The 20,206-nt window shown below is 44.4% G+C and overlaps 1 protein-coding gene and 1 pseudogene across 2 annotated transcripts in view; one reads left to right on the plus strand and one right to left on the minus strand.

Annotated features, from left to right (window-relative positions):
- Positions 1-1,256: 1,256 nt before the first annotated feature.
- NGF (nerve growth factor) overlaps positions 1,257-20,206 on the minus strand; it is a 58,516-nt gene continuing 39,566 nt past the window's right edge. For both annotated transcript variants that reach the window (XM_006149649.2, XM_006149650.2), the window contains exons 2-3: positions 10,295-10,416; positions 1,257-2,150 (exon numbers count right to left, since the gene is read on the minus strand). In XM_006149649.2, the coding sequence (XP_006149711.1) occupies positions 1,332-2,138 (807 nt within the window). In that variant the 5' untranslated portion in view covers positions 2,139-2,150; positions 10,295-10,416 and the 3' untranslated portion in view covers positions 1,257-1,331. The remainder of the gene's footprint in view (positions 2,151-10,294; positions 10,417-20,206) is intronic.
- LOC102501515 (exosome complex component RRP43 pseudogene) lies at positions 7,899-9,603 on the plus strand (annotated as a pseudogene).

Here is a 20,206-nt window from a genome sequence, read left to right on the forward strand (position 1 = left end):
GGAGAGTGAAATTTCTTTGTCAATGTAACTGCTCTGTGTAGGGGAAAATTGTGGCTTCAGGGACCGTACAGAATGAAAGTTGGCGGGGAAGGCGTAGCGTGGACCAGGTGGAGGCTTGCTTCAGGCTGAGCCTGGAGTCTCTCTGACACCTTCTTAACTCCTTAAGATGCTCACGATATAGTCAGTGTGGATGAGCACATTAAAATAAAAATCCAGAAGGACCACCCAGGAGTTGGATGTCTTAGAGACAGGGATGCTGGTAAAGGGGAGAGGACACTTCCCTTCTCCTGCTCCTAGCCTCTCCTTCCCCTTCCTCACATCCCTCCAACTCTTCTTTCTGCCCCTTCAGTTTTATTTCCTGGTTAGGGAGGGGCAGAAACCCACTGCTCCCTGCACCCCACCACCTCTCCTCTGCATCTGCCCTGGTTTATGTCCTTCGGTTCTTTCTCCTTTCACCTTTGTCTTTCCTCCCCCACCCTCTTCTCGACGGGTCTCATGGCCCCAGTCACCTTGGATCACGTGTGGAAAGCAACCAGTTAAGAATAAAACAATTTTCAAAAGTTCTTTCCCAACACGTCTCTGGCTTCCTTGGTTGTGGGCCGATGTTGGGCCACTGGTAGTCGCTGTTGGGGCTGTTAGTGGGTGGTAGGACTGTCGGAGGCCCTAATGTTTTCTTGGGGAAGTAAAGTCTTTCTGCGGGAAGCCGCTGGGGGATAAATGGAGGAGCAGCCATTATTCCTAAGGCAATCTTAACATGAAATCAGATCTACCGTGACAGGTCTCATGAGATGATTTTGTTACAACTTCCAGACAGCAGATCTCCTCCTAAGCATAAGCAGCCTCACAGATCTCTGGTGCAAACAAGCCTTCCCCTATCTACACAGTGATTCCCACCCCAGGATCAATCCCGGGCCTCTCTGCCCCCTCCTGAGGCTCCATGAATTTCCCTAAGTGAAGCAATCAAGGCTCAGGGATCCAGGCTGTGGGGCAGGTAATCCAAGGATTAGGCTGCTTGGTCTCCGGAATGTGGAACAAAGCTGCAATCCAGCAGGCGTCTCTTCCTAATCATGCCTGGTTTAGGCTAATATCCCAAACCAGCCAGCCTTCCTTGAAGTTGCAGTGTTGGCTTGGGGTGGAGTGGGGGTTACAGGTGGCCTTAGAGGGAGCCAGAGCTGCTGTGGACAGTGCACCCTGCATCTGTCCAAGACTCACAGATGATCTCACTGAGAAAAAGGACTCGCGCTCCAGCACACAGGATGCTTCCAAAAATTTAATAAATAATGATTTTTTAAAACTGTATAAACTATAAATTACCATGCAGTCCTTATAATTTAAAATAACTGACAGGTTGAGGTAGGGAGGGGCCCAGGAGAGTGTGGAGGGGGGCAGATGGAGAGGGGGCCGGCGGCAGGGCAGGCCCTTCTGGAAGCCCTCCTGCTGAGCACACACAACCAGGCCGTGTCAATCCGGATGAACCGCCAGGCAGCCTGCTTGTTGTCCATGGTCAGCGCCTTGACGAAGGTGTGCGTCGTGGTACAATACGAGTTCCAGTGCTTGGAGTCAATGCCCCGGCACCCGGTGTCGACAGGATTAGGGTCCCGGCACTTGGTCTCAAAAAAGTACTGTTTGAATACGCTGTTGTTAATGTTCACCTCTCCCAACACCATCACCTCCTTGCCCTTGATGTCCGTGGCGGAGGTCTTGTCCCCGACCCACACGCTGACACTGTCACACACCGAGAACTCCCCTCTGTGGAAGACGGGGTGGGACGATGACCGCTTGCTCCTGTGAGTCCTGTTGAAGGTGGCAGCCCCTTCGACCTCAAAGTCCAGCTCCTGAGTGTCTGCAGTGAGGGGTGGGGGCTGGGTGCTGAACAGCACTCGGGGTGAACGCAGCCGCCGCTTCTTAAAGAGTTTGGGGTCCACAGTGATGTTGCGCGTCTGCCCTGCCACCCGAGCGGCTATTGGCCCAGCAGGGGCACTGCGGGTTCTGCGGAGGGCTGTGTCAAGGGAATGCTGAAGTTTAGTCCAGTGGGCTTGCGGGATGATGTGTCCTGCTGGGACATTGCTCTCTGGGTGTGGCTCTGCCTGGATGCCGATCAAAAACGCTGTAATCAGAGTGTAGAACAACATGGACATTACGCTACGCACCTGGAATGGAAAAGATACGAGGGTTATTCCACGGAGGACGGAGTGTTGTCAAAAGTCTCTGGGACCCTCAGAGTTGATCTTCCAAGAGGGTCACAGAGGTTTCATTTGATGTCTAGGCTACAATGACAATGGGCTGCAACTACCCCACAGGGACCCTCCACGCCTTCTAGTCAAGGAATCATGGAATTAGCTCTATTCTGGGAGGGTCCGTCACTATTTCTACTTATATTATGTTCTCATTCACAACTGTAGATGGATATTAAATGTCACCTCCTCTTTGAAGCTTCCTTTCCCAGATCTTCTTGGTAGTATTCGAGGTATCCCCTATAAAGAGTGTTATCCAAAATGCCAACTCTGTCCTTTCTCTCTCCTCTCCCTCCCTCTCTCATGAGCCACTTTGCTCCCTGCCTGTGTTCTCATGCTGGTACCGACACTACCTATTCCTTGGAGCCTGCCAATCAAAAGTGACCTCTTTCCATCCTGGGCACTAGAATATCTGCACACACATGCACATGTGTGTATACATTCTCTCCTACAAAATCAGTGTCGTGCAAAGAAATCTGCATTGATCTGGGGTTAGAAAACCTTGTTTTGATTCCTTCTCAAGTGCTTGTTAGCAGAAGGAAACCACTGAATTCTTCTGAGCCTTAGGTTCCTCATTGATAAAAATTGAGCAATAAACGCAATTTCCCAGGGTGGTTATTAACGATTAAGTAGGTGCTCACAAAATCTATGTTAATTCTGAGTGGTTCCGATCTCCTTGTGGTCAAGATTTTGCTTTTCTCACTCTGGGCGCGTGTGCATGTGTGCCAAGATCCTGAGAGGAGAATGGAGGAGAAGGGATTGCGGCGTGGCCATCCCCCCTGGGGGGTGATTTCTCGCTTTCTGTCTCTCTGTCTCTCTCTGTCTGTCTGGTGAGCGCACTTGCCCTATAGCGAAAACCTCTCAAAAAAAAAACTGTTTTTCAGCTCTCTCTCTTACTAGTTTTACCACTTTCAGACTTCTTTCAAAGCTGTCATTTGACTCTGTCTCCCCCAGTCTGTAAGGTCCTAGCGGGCAGAGCTGTGTCTCATCCGCCTGTAAAGATGGCTACTCCATCCTTCAGGGTGGCTCTTGCCTTCTGAGGAAGTTTACGCGTAACCCCGTTACTTCTCCTCGTGCTGTGGATAGTCATCAACTTCTCTGTTTCCTTGAGAGTGCTTTAGACGCTGTGTGATTTGCATTTAAATATTTCTGGGGCCATGTGCAGTGCCCAGCATGTAGTAAATTCTTAAAAAAAAAATACAAGAATGAATGAAAGAATGCATTAGACTGGCCCAAGAAGCTTGCCATCTACCTTCTTTCCACTGCAGGATATATGGTTTCTTTTGGACTTTGTGCAGATGGCTTCATGCTGCTTCTCTAGTCTACTCTAAAGTAATGCGTTCTTCTCCCCCGAGATGACTTTTATTCAGCTGGAAATAAACATCTCTTTGGTGAAATACCAAGAGGGAAATCGCCAAATTCTTTCTTTGGTCACTTTGAAGAATGTTTCTGTTTGCTCCAGTTCACCAGCAGACCATGTAGCAGAGACTTCTGACCACCACCAGTACCGTTGGCTAATGGCCTTGCAGATAAAGGTCCAGCCAACTCTTATAGAACTGATTAATTAGTTGGCAGTGAATTTAAGCCCTTTGTTTTTGCTTCTTTTGTTTTATGTTTTTTTTTTTTTTCCCTCAGTACATGATAGGGCTCATCAGGTAGATTAAAAGAAAAGGAACGAAACTGAAATCCATCCATTTATATCCAAATTAGTAACACTTGTTAGAGTTTGGATAGGACATGAAAAGAACTGACTGAAATTCAGGATTTTGATGAAATTAGAGTGATCTCCTTTCTATTCCATGTTCCCAGACATTCTCACCTCATTTTACAGTGTTTTCTTGGTGAGTTCATTCTCTTCTAAGGATCCCACTGAAATTTCTGCCAATTGATGCCCAGACATGGATCTCCAGCTCCATTGCTCTTGGAAAGCCAGTTCTGAACATCCAGGCTCCTAAGGCCCACTCTCCATGGATACTGGCATTTAAAATGTAAGATATCCAGTATAAAACTCTTCATAGTCATAGTCTTCATTGGGATCATCATCTCCCCCTTTTTCTCCTCTGCGTTCAAAAGCAGGAACTCCATGTTGGACACTTCATAAGTAACAAAGTAGTTTCACACCTATTCTCTCTTTTGATCATCTCTCCCCATCCTCCAAAATATGCTTCTTCACATCTTCCTTTCTCCTTCATTGGAACCATTATTCCTTCAGGCCCCAGTGACAAACCTCAGCTCACCTCTGGACTCTGCTCTTTCTCCTCTGCCCTTCTTCCAGTCCTCCATCCAGCCTTTTTGGTTTTGCTTCCACAGCATCTCTTGAAGTTGTACTTTCCTTTCCATCATTCCCAGACGTTCTCACCTCATTCTACAGCGTTTTCTTGGTGAGCTCATCTTCTTCTAAGGATCCCATTGAAATTTCTGCCAATTGATGCCCAGACATGGATCTCCAGCTCCATTGCTCTTGGAAAGCCAGTTCTGAACATCCAGGCTCCTAAGGCCCACTCTCCATGGATACTGGCATTTAAAATGTAAGATATCCAGTATAAAACTCTTCATAGTCATAGTCTTCATTGGGATCATCATCTCCCCCTTTTTCTCCTCTGCGTTCAAAAGCAGGAACTCCATGTTGGACACTTCATAAGTAACAAAGTAGTTTCACACCTATTCTCTCTTTTGATCATCTCTCCCCATCCTCCAAAATATGCTTCTTCACATCTTCCTTTCTCTTTCATTGGAACCATTATTCCTTCAGGCCCCAGTGACAAACGTCAGCTCACCTCTGGACTCTACTCTTTCTTCTCTGCCCTTCTTCCAGTCCTCAATCCAGCCTTTTTGGTTTTGCTTCCATAGCATCTCTTGAAGTTGTACTTTCCTTTCCATTCTCTCTCCTGTGCCCTGAGTTCAGGTCAAGGGAACAGTCTTCCCCCTGATGTTATGGGCCCCATCTTAAAACACTGCATTGATCACATCACTCTGCTCAAAGGAGCCAGGGATGAACTCCTCGTCTAGCAAGCCAGTCAGCACTGCTCAGCCTGGCAGGCTCTGCCTCCTTCTACTCCCTTCACATAGCTTGCATTCCTGGCTCTCTGAACTCTGAGGGTTAGTTGCTGCTCTGTGCCTCCCCACCACTGTCTGACTCCAGACTCTTCCTACCAGGCATGCTCCCTTGCCCTCTCCATGCCTTTTCTGCTCCCCACCTGTTCTGGTACGAATCCCTCCTGTTGTCTTCTTTAAACATTTTTATTTGTTTATTTCCTTAATGAGAAAGACAGACAGAGAGGATGAGAAAGACAGAGCACCTCCATAAAGATCTTGTTAACAGTGCGATCCACCACCAGCTTCTGCCAGCTCTGGCTCTAGGGCTTGCATGTGCCTGGCTTACTCAGGGAGGTCTCTGAACATGAATCCAGAACATTCCTATGTGGGTAAATCTTGTAGAGCTTTCAGTTTTACTGCTAGGGCACTGTATGACCCCTACTCGTTATCTTTTAACAACCAATTTCAATGCCACCTTCACCAGGGAGCCTTTTCTAATTTCAGCAAGACAAATCCCCACCCCTATCTCTTAAGGAATTTCCTTCATGCTCTCTAATGGCAGTTTGTTATCCTCTTGGCCTCCCTTCTAGTGGGCCATCTCCCTGTAGGCAGAGCAGCACGCTGCTCATCTTCGTTTCTCCATGTGACCCAGCACCCCCGGTGGCTCCACCTCTAAAAGTCAGTCCATGTGTTGAGAAGTCTCCTTCCTTCTTTGTTCCTTAATTTCTCCATCTGAGCAATGATGTCAATGGTATCGTCCAACTCTGACTCGCTTTGATTTGAAGTTTTCCACTCTGCTTAGCATCTGATGGTTCTACTTAACTGAATTCACACAACTCTTGAAGTCTAATGCTACTTCTCAATTCACTGTGACAATATCAGGTAATGCCAAGTGATATTTAATCACTATGAAGATTTTCACCATGGATAGATTGTTTCATTAAGATTGAAAATGATTCCAAGAAGTCTCTCATTTGGGTTTTAGATTTGAAGAATAGTTTGTTTGTTTGCTTTAAATAATACTTGATTGACTCTTACAGGTTGAGTATTCCTTATCTGAAATACTTGGAACCAGAAGTGTTTTATATTTTGAAATATTTATATCTACATATGAGATATCTTGCAGATGGGACCCAACTATAAACACAAAATTTATTTATTTTATATACAAATACCCTAGAAGTAATTTTATACAATATTTTTCATAGCTTGGTGGATGAAACGAAGTTTGTATACACTGAACCATCAGAAAGCAAAGGCAGCCCTATCTTAGCCACCCATGTGGACATGTGGTTGTCTGGCATCACCACACAAGGAGGTTGGGAGGGCCTTTTATCCTTGGGGATGCTCTGTGTTTGTGCTTTGGCTATAACCTGTCACGTGAGGTTAGATGTGGAATTTTTACATTTGCAGTATCATGTTGGTGTTCAAAAAGTTTTGGATCTCGGAGCATTTTGGATTTCAAATTTTTGGATTAGGAATGCTCAGTCTGTAATAGCAAGTTCCCATAATCTTTTAAAATTTTCTATAAAATGTCTCTTTTCTCAAAAATCATCAGAAGATTAAAAGAAGAGAAAGAGACTAGTGTATTTTTATTCTAGGGATATAGTGCACAGTGAAGAAAAGAACATTTTCTTCTTGGTAAATGTGAACCAGAAAAAACGTTTTATTTATTTTTAGAGAGATTTTTGCTAAAGGGCGTGGTGCTCACAGGAGAGACAGAGAGACAGAAAGTGATGAATTACTCCCCGGGGTGGATGGTCATACCACAATCCCTTCTCCTCCATTCTTTCAGGATTTGGGGTATGCATGCACATGTGCCTGGTGTGAGTTAAGCCCCCAGGTCCAGGACTCAAGCTGTGGTCAGCTACAGGGAGTCTAGTGACATAACCATTTGTCATCTGCTGGTCTCTTATTTATTTATTTTATTTTTTGGAGAGGTTTTTGCTATAGGGCGTGTGTGCTCACCAGAAAGACAGAGAGAGACAGAGACACAGAAAGTGAGAAAATGAGGGTGGCCATGCTGCAATCCCTTCTCCTCTATTCTCCTCTTGGGATCTTGGGCACGCATGCACATGCACCCAGCGTGAGTTTAAGTCACTGGGTCTGGGACTCGAACTGCAATCAGCTACATGGGAGTTCAGTGACATAGCCATTACACTAATTGCTGGTCCCCCTTATTTACTTATTTTAATAAATAACCTCTAACACCTTCCTCCTGAACAGAGGAAAGACCCCTGAGTGGCTTTGCCAAGCAAAGCCTGTAAGCTGAATATCCAGGGGCTCACATGAAGGAACGTGCTGTGTTAAGTGTGAGAATGCTCTTTATTTGTCCTGTGCCTACACAGAATGGGAGACAAATGATTAAGAGTGGGGAGACTGGGTGGAATGCCTTTACAAGCAGCAACCCAGGGGCCAACTAAGTTCTCTTGCCCTGTGGGGCTGGCAGTACATTCACTGGATTTCCAGTGGTCCACACACGCCAATCCTAAGAGAGACGTCCTGCAGTAGGTGAATGATCTTCACACGGGCTCTACCTCAGTAGGTGATAAAGCTGCTGGATAGGGCTAAGCCACTGGACAGGGCCAACCTGAATATCTGTGGCTAGGAGGGCTGACAGCACTGGGAACTTAGCAACTGTACCAGGGAGGTGTACTCCCTTAGAGAAAGGTGCCAAGAGCTGTCAGTGAATTTTGAGCTAGAGATTGAATTAGTGAAACAGGGTCAGTAACTGTTGATCAGAGAGGAAGTTCCTGTGGCCAAGAATTTCTCCTTCTCCTTCTCCATCTCACTAGCCACATTCTGCAAATGAGCCAAGGGTCGTTTCTTGTTTTACATTTGGCCTTCGTTTTCACTGGAAACTGGCTGCTGTCTCCAGCTGTAAAGATGCAGACACTCTCAGCTGTTGGAGCCTGCACCGAGTATAAGAGGGATTCTGTGGTTCCTCAGTTCCCTCAAGGAGGTGTCCTGGCCTGAAGAAGGAAAGAGAGTGATTGAATAAAGCCCAGAACTTCTGCCTGCATCTCCCAGACAGGATTTATGGGGAGAAGGCCTAGCCTGGAAGGAACATCAAAGATGAAAGCCCAGAGGTTCTCACACTTTAGAGCGTGAGTGGCAGGATCAGTCTTGCTTGGAAGAGAGAGGAGAGAGGTCCGAAGGTGCACGAACACTGTAATTGATAGGTGCTGAGCTACTTGCACATAAAAATGAAAATTCCATTCAACAGATGTATGTTTTAGCTTCTTGATGTGACAAACCCAGATATTGGGGAACATTTAGATATGTAATTGGTTTTATATCTTTTCTTGTTAGGTTTCTGAGCATCATGTAGACTCAATCGAAAAGCACTGAAAATACCCATGCTAGAAATATGTTGCCAAGAGGCAGGAAGATGGCGGCTGGGTTCAAAACCATGGAACCTCTGGAGCGTTACGAGAGATTTCTGAAGGAGAGCTGCTGTCTCGATGGAAGAGAACTTGGTGAACTCAGAACCACAACTATCAACCTAGGTTCAGTTAGTACTGTAGATGGTTCTGCATTAGTGAAGCTGGGAAAAGCTACAGTAATTTGTGGAGTTAAAGTGGAATTTGAGCACCACCAACAGATGCCCCTGACAAAGGCTATGTTGTTCCAGATGTGGATCTACCACCCCAGTGTTCATCAAGATTTTGGTCAGGACCTCCTGGAGAAGAGGCTCAAGTAGCTAGCCTTCATTGCAGACGTCATTGAAAATTCACAGATAATTCAGAAGGAGGACTTACACATTTCTCCAGGAAAGCTTGCGTGAGTTCTGTACTGTGCTCTCATTTGCCTCGACTATGATGGAAACATTTTGAATGCCTGCACATTTGCTTTGTTAGCGGCTTTAAGAAACATACAGTTGCCTGAAGTTACGATAAATGAAGAAACTGCACTAGCAGAAGTTAATTTAAAGGAGAAAAGTTATTTGAATATTAGAACTCATCCAGTTGCAACCTCCTTTGCTATGTTTGATGACACTTTACTGATAGTTGACCCTACTGGAGAGGAAGAACACCTGACAATGGGAGCTGTGACGGTAGTAATGGATGAGGAAGGCAAGCTCTGCTGTCTTCACAGACCAGGCGGGAGTGGGCCGACAGGAGCTAGACTTCAGACTGTATGAGTTGAGCAGTTACAAGACACTAAGAAGTAAAACAACTGGTGGATGAAGTAATTAAGAGTATGAAACCCAAATAAACAGCCACAACTTTTTCAAAACAGATTTGTAAAAATTGTATTTGTTATACTGTGCACAAACCTTTTATACTAAGTAACTATTAAACTAAAAAAAGAAAAAAGAAAGAAAGAAATATGTGGCCAAAAAGTGTATAGCACCTGGGGGCTATTGGTCTCCAGGACAGGTGTGCTGACTCCATGAATGTAAACAGAATCTACTGATCTGATTTCTTGGAGTCACATCTTAAAATGAGTGAGGTCAGATAATTATGATCATTATCATTTGTTGAGCAGAACTGTCTAATAAGCCATCACAATAAATCTGGAGGTAGGCCATATTATTCCCATCTCACAAATGAGGAAACAGGGATGCAGTAAGATTAATTAACTCGGTCATGAGCACATGCTGGACAGAAGTGGAATTCAGAGCCAGGCCTCCCTATGTCCAGACATGGAACTCTTCCCGCCCTCACTCCACTGCCGAGACCTGAAGAGTGGCCTATTGCTCGGGAGTACCTGATCAGAGCAACTGGAGAGTCATATGGAGAGTCTGACCGACACTCTATCAGAGGCCCTGTGCCCTGTTGCCATAGACTCCTGATGTGGCTCAGACACCAGAAGCCATGGGACCAGCCTGGAGGCAGGAGGGCCTTTCTCTCCCAGGGGAGCTAGATGAGCCACATTTTCTGTACCACTGAAAGGTACTCCAGGTCCTCCTAAGTGGCAGTTGGATCTGACTCCCCTTCTTCCATGTGTGACTCATTTCCATCCTACCATCCCCCTGTATCCCCAGCTCATGGTGGCTCTGGAGCCTCTCAGGAGCTTACCTCAGTGTGGCCAGGATAGAAAGCTGCTCCCTTGGAAAAGCCGTTATTGGGCCCAGACGCTGAGCTGAGCTTGGGTCCAGCATGCCATCCAGCCCCGGAATGCACGACCCCAGGTCAGGACTCTGTGGAGGGGAGAGCTGGCATTAGACAGGTACCTCACCACATTCTCCAACAGGTGGATACCTGTGCCCTAGGCAAGGCGGAGTGGTGTGCACAAGGACAAAGCCCATTTGCCTGAGATCCAGGATTTTACCAGCATCTGAGCCCGGGAAGGAGCTAGAGTTCAGCTACTGAAATTGCAGGGGCCTGGCCCTGCAGGACCCTGGGGTAGCATCTGCCTCTCACCCTTGTGCCAAAGAGTGTTTTGGCCTAGACACAGTCTATGACTGATCTTACATCAGCATGAGTGCTTCCAGACCCACACCAAAGTCCTGGTCCAGAAGACCCCAACCTAGCATCGGAATAGAAATTATTCTGTATCTTACACATGCCCAGATGTGACAGGCCTTGGGTCCAGTCTAGCTAACATTCTTTATTTAGAAGAACGAATCTTGAGATTTCTGAGCAACTTGGTGCTTTGATAAAAATGCGGATGAGTAATGAAGACAAAGAAGACAACTTGACCACACGATAGGTAACAGGGAGCTCTTACAGAACAAGGTCATGAATCTCAGAGTACCATGCTGAAAGTCAGATTTTAGAATTACAAGCAGTGGAGATGACACAAAGAGAAATTCTATTCAATTTTAGCTTATAGTTTCTAGAAGCAATGGGAATTTTCTATTTTCTGCCCACTTTCAAAAACCTGATTTCATTTATTCATTCAGTATATTTCCTGAGCACCTGTCATGTGCCAGCTACTATTCTTGATGCTGAGGACACAACAATGAATATAACAGACAAGGCCTTTGTGCTATGGAGCATACAGTCTTATGTAAACATCTCTGCAGATTCATTATATGCCATGAAGGAAATAAGCAAAGTGTGAGAATAAAGGGCGGCTGCAGGGTCTACCGAGGAGCCACTGTAGACAGGGTGCTTAGCAAAGAGTTCTCTGGAAAAGTGGCCTTTAAGTTGAGAGCTGAAGGAATGAGGCAGAGAGCATTCCAGCCAAAAGGGGTGACAAATGCAAAGCCCTGAGATAGAAACAAGCCAAAGTTGCTGAGTGTTAAGGGAAGAGACTTAGGAAATGAGCTGGAGAGGCAGAAAGAGCCAGGTCTGCAAAGAGGTAGCAAGAGGCTATGATGTTATACTCAGCACAAGAGGAAGGGTGTAGAGGGCTTTAAATAGCAAGTGACTTTGCATGTTTTTTGAATGAATAAATGAATTATTATGTCTACCACAGAATTTGTTATAAGGTAGTATGTTCTGGCCCACCACCAAAAAAAAAAAAAAAAAAAAAGTCCTAGGATGACATCGTTATCCTTTCTGTTTCTATGCTTTTTCCAATTCCCAAAACCTCTCTCCCCGTCATCTCTTTCCAGTGGAGACCCCCACCACTTATCTTCCTTCAAGCCCCTCTTGTCTTGTGTTATGCAGGCAGATATCAGCGAAACCACCACAGCTCTCAAACTCCTAATAATAAAAAGGAGTTAGAGAACAAAGGAGGTCAAAAGGCTACTAGAGCAGTCTTCATGGTACTAGAAACCAAGAAATTAAGGACTTAGCTGTCTCCGTTCCTTTCCCTTCCCCTACTGATGAAAATATTCTTTTGCCTTAAAATGTTTCAGAAAACATATCCATATGGAGTTCTTCTCATATCCATTGGGGTTCAAGCTTAAGATCAAGACTTCCTTCAACAACCTTTTAAAAAGTTTAAATCTGGGTCAGCAGATGGTAAAGTGCTGGACTGCCACATGACCGACCCCGGTTTGAATCTCAGAACTGATGGCTTGAAACTCATGCTGGTAGCATGTGTGTGCATGCCCAAGATACTAGGAGGAAAATGGAGGTGAAGGGATCATGGCATGGCCATCCCCCTAGGGGATGATTTCTCTTTCTCCATCTCTCTCTTTGTCTCTCTGGTGAGTGCACATGTCTTATAGCAAAAATCTTTCTAAAACAAAACAGAACAAAACCAAACAATAAAAAGTTTGAATCTGTGGTGAAGAATATTTCAAAGCTCTGTTGGGGTTGGATTTAGAACTGGGGTCAGTTACCTGGCATCTTTAAGTGTCTCTGAGCTTTATCCTCCATAAGATAGGAGCCAGCAGGGATGATAGCTAAGGACCCCTCTGACTCCAGTGCTCTGTGATTCTGTTTTCCACTCTGCATCACTACTGGATGCTTAAGTAATGCTTTCCCTTACCCAAGCCCTGAGATTCATTCATTTAATTAATTAGCCAATTAAAGTCTCAGGCCCTGTGCCAGCTACTTGGTTAGGTACAAGGGACATAAAGAAGAGACATGATACTTAACTTCCTAGAACAAATAACCTAGAGGTAAGGAAAGGCAACCACATGAACAAGCATTGAAAGTAAACTGCGATTTGCATGATACATATTTGACATGATATGGAAACACGTGGAGGCAGGAATTGGTATATCTTGCCAGACTAGCTGGAGACATTTGTTCACAGTGGAGGTAACATCCAAGCAAGGTTCTTTAGGATGAATAGGAGCCCATTAGGAAAAGAAGGAAAAGCATTGCAGAATCTCAGAGTTCAAGAACTGGCCAGAAATCAAACATGGCTAAGCTAGAGGTGCAGGAGAGAGTGAGAGGACCACGTGATGGCCTTAAACATCATGAGACAGAAATGGGAAACTCCCAGTCGGGGCCTTGACTGCTTCCTACGGAATATAAAAAGCCTCAGCTTTTCATCTGTGGAATAATCAGAGGAGTGAGATGACTCTCTGGAAATATCTGGATATTCCACTACAAGCTAGAATGGCCTCCAATTTAGATGATCAGATGCCTCCTTGGGGGATTGACTGTAAACCAAATGCAACAGATTCCCTGGCCCTATATTTGTAACACCTGGCTTGAGCCACCTTGGTACATGCCAGGGTCCCCCACCAATCTCATTTAGATGCCTGACTGTTGTATGCTGGTCCTGTCCAGCATCTTCTATGCCTTAGGCCTTCTCTTATTCAGTGTTAGTATTGCTACTGGAGAGAGAAGTTCCCCCTGTCCAGAATACTGAAACACCAAATGATTAGCATAGACATTATTGTCATTGTTTTCTGTTTCATGCTAGTGAAGGTTGGGGTTCTAAAATTAAATCTGATTTAAATATTAACAATTTCTAATGCAGAGACATCAGGAACAAACAACCTAAATGCAAATCTATTTTTAAAACCCTATCTGTCTTCATGGGGTAGTCGTTTAAGCAGAATTCAGAATGCACTCACATTTTTGATAAATGTGTGGGCATAAATCTCAGTTAATCACAAGGCCACATTTTTTTTTCTTTTTTTGGAGAGGTTTTTGCTATAGGGCATGTGTGCTCGCCAGAAAGATGGAGAAAGAGAGGCAGAGAGACAGAAAGTGAGAAATCACCCCCCAGGTAGGATGGCCACACCGTAATCCCTTCTCCTCCATTCTCCTCTTGGTATCATGGGCATGCACGCACACGCGCCTGGCGTGAGTTTAAGCCACCGGGTCCGGGACTCGAACTGTGGCTGACTACATGGGAGTCCAGTGACATAGCCTTTATGCTAACTGCTGGTCCCTACAGGACCACATTCTATTCTTTCTTAAGGAACAAAGGAGTACTAGACAAGTCCAGTGTACCTCTTCCAGTACATGGCGGGTCCTGTGTGTCAAGTTTTAAGGTGTGGTCCACAGTAGCATGGTTCTACAGATTGAATATCCCTTATCTTAAATGTTTGGGATCAGAAGTATTTTGGATTTTGTAATATTTTCATGAATGTAATAAAATGTCTTGAGAATAAAACCCAAGTCTACACATGAAATTCACTTACATTTCATGTATATCTTATACACGTAGCCTAAAGACAATTTTATACAGTATTTTGGTATTTCAGCATTTTGACTGTGACATGAGCTCAGGTGTGGGTAGAATTTTCCACTGCGGCATCATGTTGTTGCTCAAAAAGTTTTGGATTTTGGAGGATTTTGGATTTTCAGAGTAGGAATGCTCAACCTGTGGTTATCTTTGAAATTTAAATTCTTGGGCTCTGTAGACTTATTGAATCAGAAATTCTGGATATAAGACTCCACAATCTGTGGAGTATGGAGGTCTGCAGGTGATACTGATGTTCATTTAAGAACCACTACTATGAAGGCTTTCCCTTGGTCCTCTTCCAACTGCGACCTTTCCAGGGATGAGGGATCCAGGGCAAGGACATGGTGTTGACCTAAAGTCCATCTATTGTTATGGACTGTCTAACTTTCCATGTGATAGTCAATGGTATATAGGTTCCTTTTCCCTCCTAGACCCTACTCTCAAGACCATCACCACAGAACCCCTATCAACTAGCCCTGAGCCTACTAGAGTGAGAGACAGAGGTTGGGTGCTTCTGAAGACCCTCGAGCTTAAGCTTGTCTGTAGGCTCTCTCTGCTGAAGCTTGCCTCAACCACTCTCTTCATTTTCTTAATATCTAAATTATATTTTGGTCAACTTCAGTCAAGAAGCTTAGATTAGAAGCAAATTGTTCAAAATCCAACCAATGAAGATGGTCTTTGAATTACAATAGGTTGACTTACAAATTTTTGATGTTATGATCCTGTGAAAATAACTCATTCAGTGGAGAGAGAAGTCAAGAAGCACCTGGCTAAATGCCAGTAGTTTATGGGGATGCAACCCTATTCTAAGTAGAGGAGTATCTGTGCATAGTTTAAAGAAAGTGTCCATACCTCTGCTGGTAGTTTTTTGGGAGTGATGGGCTGCAGCTATTGAAACCTGCTAACTGTCCAGTAGCATCCCCCAAGGCCTTCATGCTCAGACTTTGCAGAAGATTCTATCTACCTCCATGGCTCCCACTTTCTACTGCCATGCAATCCTCTTCAGCAATGACTCTCAACCTTGGCCAACATTAGAATTTTCTGTGGAGATTTACAAACTCTGGCTGCCTGTCCCATTTCTAGAGACTCTGACTTTTGGTGTGGAGTGCTACCTGGGCCTCAGGGTTGTGTAAAGTGCCCTAGGTAATGTAAAGTCAGGGTGGAGAGGGACTACTGTAAGGATGAAAAGGAAACTTGGAATCGTCTTTGATGAGCTAGTGATTAGGAGAAATTATCAAGAAATGAGTATATCTCCAGGAAATGTAAAGTGCGGGTGCGAACACACTAAAAGGAACAGGAAACAGGTTGGCTCCAAGGCCTGGTGGTTAAGGTAGCGGGAACCCACCTGGTCAACTGAGTTTTTCAGGTTCTGGACTCAGTGGCTTGAGTAACACACTGGGTATGTGTGCATACCCCAGGTCCCAAAAGGAGGGAAAAAATAGAGAAAGGATTGTGGTGTGACCATTCTCCATTGCGGGTGGTGGTGGTTTCTTCTTTCCCTCTTTCTTTGTCTTTCTCTAGTAAGAATACACACTCTCTTGCAGAAAACAAAACAAAACAAAACAAAAACAAAAACAAAAACAAAAACAAAACCAAGAAGGTACGTGAATAAAGTTGGCAGAGTCTCTGGAGAATGTTATCCTTGTCTCTTCTGCATTCCCCACCTTCTAATTATCTAAATAGACATTTGTGAATTGAAAGGTTTTTTTTTTTTTTTTTTTTTCAATGAGGTGGGGAGATTATTTTCTATAGGGCATGTGTGTTTGCCACAGAGACAGAGAAAGAGAAAGTGAGAAATCACCCCCTGGGGGGATGTCCAGCTACGACTCCTTCTCTTCCATTCTCCTCTTGGGATTTTGGGCATGTATGCACATGTGCCTGAAGTGATTTTCAGGCACACACTCTTGGAGTGATTTTCAAGCCACTGGATCTGGGACTTGAACCACAGTTGGCCATGTGAGAGTCCAGCGCCTTATGCCAAACTGCTGTCCCTGGAAATGTTTCTTTTTACTCTTTGCATATGAATTAAAATGTTCTTCAGTGTTGGAGTTATGGTTGGCTTATTATTAATAAGTCCAAGGACTATTTGCTGACAGTTTGAATCCTAAACGTTTGAGGATGCTTAATAAAAAAGACTTTGGGACCACTCCACCCATTGTTGGGAAGCATAACTTCAGTTTCACTGCGAAAATCAAAGAACCTCAATCGCCCTCCATCCATGGATCACTAGTTCCAAGAGCAACCTTATATCAAAGATGCCAGGGCAGCTAGTGTGGAATGGCTACCTCCTTTCTGGTGGAGTTCTGTGAGTTAGGAAAACTCACAAGGCGTGCTCGAGATTAAGAACATGTTGTTGAAGGCATAATAACTGTTGATGCTACTGCTGTCATTTTCATTGTTGTAACTGTTCTCCTTAATTCTCTCCTCTGTCTGTTAATTCTAACTCTGAGCCTGTACACAAAGGGAAAAGGAATTTGAAATCTTTGGTGCTGCAAATCTGTTTTCCTAATTTTTAGTCTAATCAGAAGTTTTCTAGTATGGAATATGACCAAGAGGTTTGCTGACTAGGAGCTCTTTTTTTGAGGGAAAAAAATTCAAATTTGGCCAATTTGGGGATGATTTGCTGTGTTTTAACTATTTAGTGGTTTTGGCACATCCAATAGGAAAATAGTGCATCTGGCACCAAGGACTTAGGAAGACAGGAAAACTCAGCAAAACTGCTACTCTTTTTAACTGAAAGTTTCAATGCTGACCATTCTTAAGTGTCTTGACACATTTCCCTAAAAGAACAATGGGTCTATGACTTTGGGAGATCCTGGGGTTACTTATAAAACTCATCCTAGCACTTCCTCAGAGAGTCAGGGAGCTGAAAGAAGAAGTCACTGTGGTTAGCTGACCTTGAGCTTCAGAACCAAAGAACATTCTCTATGAATGCAAGTGGCCGTCTATTGTGTGGGCTGGCCACAATCTGCCTGGTATTTACCTGACCATAGTAATTCATGAGCTTTGTATTGGCCAGCTCTGCAGAGAGAGTTTTCATAGTGTAGGTAATTACAGCGACATTAAAGTGGTCAACGATAAGACATCTAAACACACAGCAGCCTTCCATTATGGAGTTGAGGGCAGTATATTTTTGCAAGAATGTACTGCTAAATAACAGTCCTTGTAGTAGGGCCTATGGGCTTAGTAATAATAATGATATATCTATAATCTACATTTGAGTGCCAAAAACAATCCAATAGTTTTTCAAACTTTTCTGCAACCCTAAGAAAACATCTCCTTGGTTCCAACTGGCTGATCGTTAAACCACAAGAAAAAGATCTATTTCAGCTATGCTTTTGGCCTTTCCCTGCTCTGTTGTTTCCATACTTGGGACTAAGAGCAGACAGCAGTGCTGGGAACAAAGGGGACGCTCAGGCTGTGTGGAATCAAAGTTTACATTGGATAATAGCAGCACCTATCCAGGTCTCCAGCCCACGGCAGACCTTGAATGACCACGTGAAATTGAATACACGAATGAAAACAAAACAGTGCCAGTGAATGTGAACTCGGATCCACGTCCTGTGTTCTATTTGCTTTATAGGATTAAATGTCCTCAGCTCTTCTTGAGCTTGCCTTTTTCTCTCAGTGTGTGGTATGTGTTCCAAGCAATAGGTCAAGAAATGTTACAACGCATACGTCTATAATGCAACTCAGATGTAACTTCAGAAATTAAGACAAACTAAAGAGCTGCAGCCTTGAAAAAGACCAGGAAAAGAAATCCTGGCTTAAGAAATACACAGGGTTCTAGGGATTTTTAAAAAGCAGTCATTCAATAAAGGAGGGATAAGGAACGAGCCATGGGACTTGAATGTAAGGATTCCAATAAAATGCCACTCTTGTTAAAGTGTCCTTGAGATGAGGCCATTTCTGTTTGAGCAGATGAACTTCAGTTTCACTGTGAAAGTCACAGAACCTCAATCACCCTCCATCCATGGATCACAAGTAGCCAGCAACCACACATCACTAGGAAACTGAGTCTAGAGGACACATCGGACACCTTCCACTCCACACCACCCTGGACTGACAGCCGCCACTGCCTCTCAAGCTCCCTCTCTCTTCCATGCTGACATTTCCTGGCTTGTATGCTGACTTCACACCCAGAAAATCTGACTCAAGGCATCAAAGAGATAACTCAGCCCAGCTTTGCCCAGACATGCGGCACATGCAAATCCTAGGTAACCTGAGGCTAAGATAAGAGCTGGAAATGAAGAATTGATGTCCGTGTGTGTGTGTTGGTCAGGGGGCTTCGCGCTGTTTTAGCTACTTCCTGCGTGGAGCTTTAACTCTGCTGGTTCCACATGGGCTCCTAACACATGGCAATGTCTAAGTCGAATGGGGAAGGTCGAAACGCTATTGAGGTGGTTTGCTATATGGTTTGCTATTTGATGGGCATTTCTGAGCTTATGTCAAAGAGTTTCATCTAGTTCACTCATTATCTCAGGAGGAGCGGTCAGGGAGATGAAAACCTGCATCTCATCTAAAGTCACTTGATTCTCACATAATTATTATCTCAGCATATTCCCAACCCTCCAGTGTTTCTCCTTTCAGAGTTTATTTGGCCATGACAACATGACCAAAAGAGAAACTCTGCACTAGAGAAATGCACTCCCGAACAAGAAAGGCACAGAGTGCATGTGTCTTCAGAGACCTAGAACATTGAGGGTAATTAGGAATTCCAGAGATGAGGGCAGACATCTTCCCAACTCAGTTGGTGCACAGGCACGCGCACACACACACACACACACACACACACACACGCAGAAAGAGGCTGGCCACTCATCCTGTTGCTTCTACAGAAACATAGTTTGCATGTCTAAGAGTCAGAGAAATGGAACCTAATTTATTTTAGAATCTTTACAAGTATTTTTATAATTGTATAGTTATTTGACATAATTAGACACTGTTAGAGCTGTAAAGGGCCAGTATTAGAGTCCAGCTGCTTTTCATGACAGATGGGCCAGCTGAGGTCCTGCAGCTTGGGGTGGGTTGCATCTGAGCCCCACTACTCATTCATCAGCTGTGTGACCTTTAGCAAGTGACTTAACCTCTCTGCACTTCAGTGTCTCCTCTTAAAAAATTTGAAATAATTATGCTTCCTGCAGAGTTATTGAGAGGATTAAATACAATCAGCATTTAGCTCAGCAGCTGGCACCTCATTGGTGTTACATAAATATTAGTTCTTCTTATTAATATCATTAAACATTTGGCCATCATCAGGCACCTAGTCACTGGCAGAGCTGGCACATGAGAAAAAGTGAGGCCTCGTGTCCATCCAAGACTCCCATCTGGCCCTCGCTGGCAGGAAGAAACCGTCGCTTTGTGTCTCAGTCATGATTGGAATGGCTGGCCACGTGCAGGCTCAGTGGAACCCAGAAACTGTGGAACACTCAGTCTGCAGCTGTGGGATATTATCTGCAATCATTTGCCAGCAAAGATGCTGAGTAATGAACTGAAGCATTTGTTTTTGAAATGATCCGTTTTCTTCAGCCATGGCATAGTCAGAGGGGAAGTTACTCCAGCTGTGACTGTGGTTCGGCCTGGTGCAGTGATCTTTAGCTATCACAAACTTGCCAGGCACTGAGAAGTTAATAGTGTCTTTGCTTTGGGTAATTGCTACTTTACAGGGAACGTGAATCACAAGAATACAGCATGGTGGGTATCTTCAAGGTCAGATTTATGCTCAGTTATCCAGGGATTTGGGACGAATTTAGGCACCTGCAGGATTGTTAACTTTTTGAACTCTTAAGGGTATTCTATGCATGGGGTGTCCTGGAATAGGCACTTAATGAATGTTTATTGAACAGAACGGAAAACTCTTCACACAGCTGCATCGGTGTATCTGACCCACGTACATCATTAGTTTACGTTGCCCCAGGGAACAACAAGTGTTCCCAATTTACATT

Source organism: Tupaia chinensis, unplaced genomic scaffold (genome assembly GCF_000334495.1).
Source record: "Tupaia chinensis unplaced genomic scaffold, TupChi_1.0 Scaffold000270_2, whole genome shotgun sequence".
NCBI lineage: Eukaryota > Metazoa > Chordata > Mammalia > Scandentia > Tupaiidae > Tupaia > Tupaia belangeri.